The sequence below is a fragment of the Salvelinus sp. IW2-2015 genome, linkage group LG14, assembly GCF_002910315.2.
Source record: "Salvelinus sp. IW2-2015 linkage group LG14, ASM291031v2, whole genome shotgun sequence".
In the NCBI taxonomy this organism is placed as follows: domain Eukaryota; kingdom Metazoa; phylum Chordata; class Actinopteri; order Salmoniformes; family Salmonidae; genus Salvelinus; species Salvelinus sp. IW2-2015.
In genome coordinates, this window is record NC_036854.1 from 36,111,790 (window position 1) to 36,114,369 (window position 2,580).

Sequence of the window (2,580 nt, forward strand, 5' to 3'; positions counted from 1 at the left end):
AAACTTTGAGACAATATTATTCCAAATTAAACCGCTTATTTGAGCATTATTATTGCAGACTATGATTGTAGTACAGTGTTTTGGAAATACTTCAGGGGGAACTTTATATTTACCTCTCTAAATATGATCACGAAAATGAATGGTTGAAAAACGATTAGAATCATTTCCCTTTATGACACGTCCGCGCTGGGTTTTAGTGGACCGCTGAGAATTCTGGCTGCGCTGTGCCAGCGAGATGAGATTGAGCATGCGCAGCAGCAACACCATCAGGACCAGAGGACTGTCAGGAGCCTGCGAAGCGATGCGAAAAAATTGTGCATGTAAACACGTTGATGGAGAGTTCTATGTATGCACTGACTGCGTGCGGTATGTTTACATCTGATGAAGAATAGCGTATGTCAAAGGGTTATTACGAGGAAACAACTGGGAAGGTCGTTACGCACGCCAAACGCCGACGCTGCGTAAAAAACGGATGAAACGTTAGCAACACGGATGCGACGACAATAATAGCTTACATATTTATTTATTTATTTTTTCCGGGAAGACGTTTACACCTGCCGTTCTTTGGGGGGAAATACATTAACCGTCTTTTTGCAGTATATGTCATCCCATGTGACGGGCTTTCATGGTTAAATGGTCGCTGGCGCCTAGTAGTGGGATGCACATCAGTGTTCTGCCCTACTCCTTCTCCGTCGCAATGGCCGCTCTATATCAGGTCACGGACGTGTCCTCTCCGGATAAATTTCTGGCCCTGAAAGACGTGAGGGAGGTGAAGGAGGAGACTACTCTGGATGAAAAGCTCTTCCTACTGGCCTGTGAGAAAGGTGAGTTATTATAGGCTTCTAGGTGGATTCATTTATCAAAACAATAAATAAGTATATGATGTTATTAACATGGCATTAGAAAAACACGTGACTTTATGACAGCGTAATGTAACATGTTGTTTAAGAAAAGGTGTGAACATGTAGTCTTTTATTCTTTGAAACACTTCATGTCATATCACACTATTATTACCAACAGTCATCCTCTCTTACCTTATGATGGATGAGTGAGTATACTTTGGATGAATGCCTACTGCAGCAGCCCACATGTAGCTACACTGGAAGTTTGCCCACAGGGCTGAGTTTTATTTAACCTAGTGGAGCTATATGCTCTTGTGTAGAGCTATGTGGAGCTATATGCTCTTGTGTAGAGCTATGTGGAGCTATATGCTCTTGTGTAGAGCTATGTGGAGTATATGCTCTTGTGTAGAGCTATGTGGAGCTATATGCTCTTGTGTAGAGTATGTGGAGCTATATGCTCTTGTGTAGAGCTATGTGGAGCTATATGCTCATTGGTGTAGAGCTATGTGGAGCTATATGCGCTCTTGTGTAGAGCTATGTGGAGCTATAATGCTCTTGGTGTGGAGCTATGCTTTGTGTAAGCGTTGTCATGATTTTGCTAGCTGTGACAAAGACTATATATTTACTGCATTCTGTATTCTGTCATCCAGGAAGTTGAACACCACAAACACACCACACCCACAACACATCACAGAGCCAACTAACGCACACACGAGAGAGAGGATTCAACACATGTACATAATTCCCATGAGAGGAGGGGTATAAAGACAAATAATTTCCATGTGTCAGAAGCAAGAAGCTATGATAATCGTAACAGTATCCTAATGAAATTAGATAGTATTTGAAATCAATGACAAGTGAAGCTGAGGTGGATGTTTTTATAGGGGCCAGCAGGTTGTCCCAGAGAGTCTCACCATATAAAGCCAGTATAAACATGGCTCAACAGACTATCTTTGTCCTTTGATGGAGATTGTTATTGTTACAGTAAGCTGGGAGTGTAGGGTGCTGGAGTGTTGGAGTGGAGCCTACTCTCTGTGTGCAGTGTGCAATCTGCGTCTCTCTCTGTGCATCTGCGTCCCACTCTCTTTCTGTGTGTGTATATGTGTGTGTGTGCGTGGGAGCACCCGTGTGTGTGTGTGTGCATTCGTGTGTCTCTCTGTGTTCTTTTCTTTCTTTCTTTCTTTGTGTGTGTGTGTGTGTGTGATTTTTGTTGCGTGTGTGTGATTTTCTTTTCCTTCTCTGTGTGCATTTTTGTGTGTGTGTTTCTGTGAGTGCGCATTTGTGCGTATGAGTGCGTGTGCATTTTTATGTGTGTGTGTGTGTTGTGTGTGCTCTAATGTCACACTGTTCCAGGTGACTACTACATGGTGAAGAGACTGCTGGAGGAGAAGACAGAGCTCAATATCAACTGTGTAGACGTGCTGGGGAGAGACGCTGTCACCATCTCTATAGAGAACCAAAACCTGGACATCCTTAAGCTTCTGCTGGAGCACGGCTGCCAGGTAACACACACACACAGACACAGAGCAAGATGCTTCACACAATGTAGCCTCTGGCCCTGCGCTGTTGACTATTTTACTATAACTATCTATCTATCCTGACTCTATTCTCTGTTGTTGTGTCTGTGGTTGGCCCAGACTCGCTCTCTCTCTCTAACCCGGTCCTGTTGTTGTGTTTGGTCCAGGCTCTCTCTCTCTCTCTCTCTCTCTAACCCGGTCCTGTTGTTGTGTTTGGTCCA

General features: G+C 43.8%; 1 protein-coding gene across 1 annotated transcript in view; it reads left to right on the forward strand.

The window, feature by feature from the left end:
• The first annotated feature begins 261 nt into the window (after nucleotides 1-261).
• The window catches only part of trpc1 (transient receptor potential cation channel, subfamily C, member 1), a 34,173-nt gene continuing 31,854 nt past the window's right edge, over nucleotides 262-2,580 (forward strand). The window contains 2 exon segments of the mRNA XM_024000101.1: nucleotides 262-824; nucleotides 2,196-2,344. Coding sequence (XP_023855869.1) covers nucleotides 626-824; nucleotides 2,196-2,344 — 348 coding nt within the window. The 5' untranslated portion in view covers nucleotides 262-625.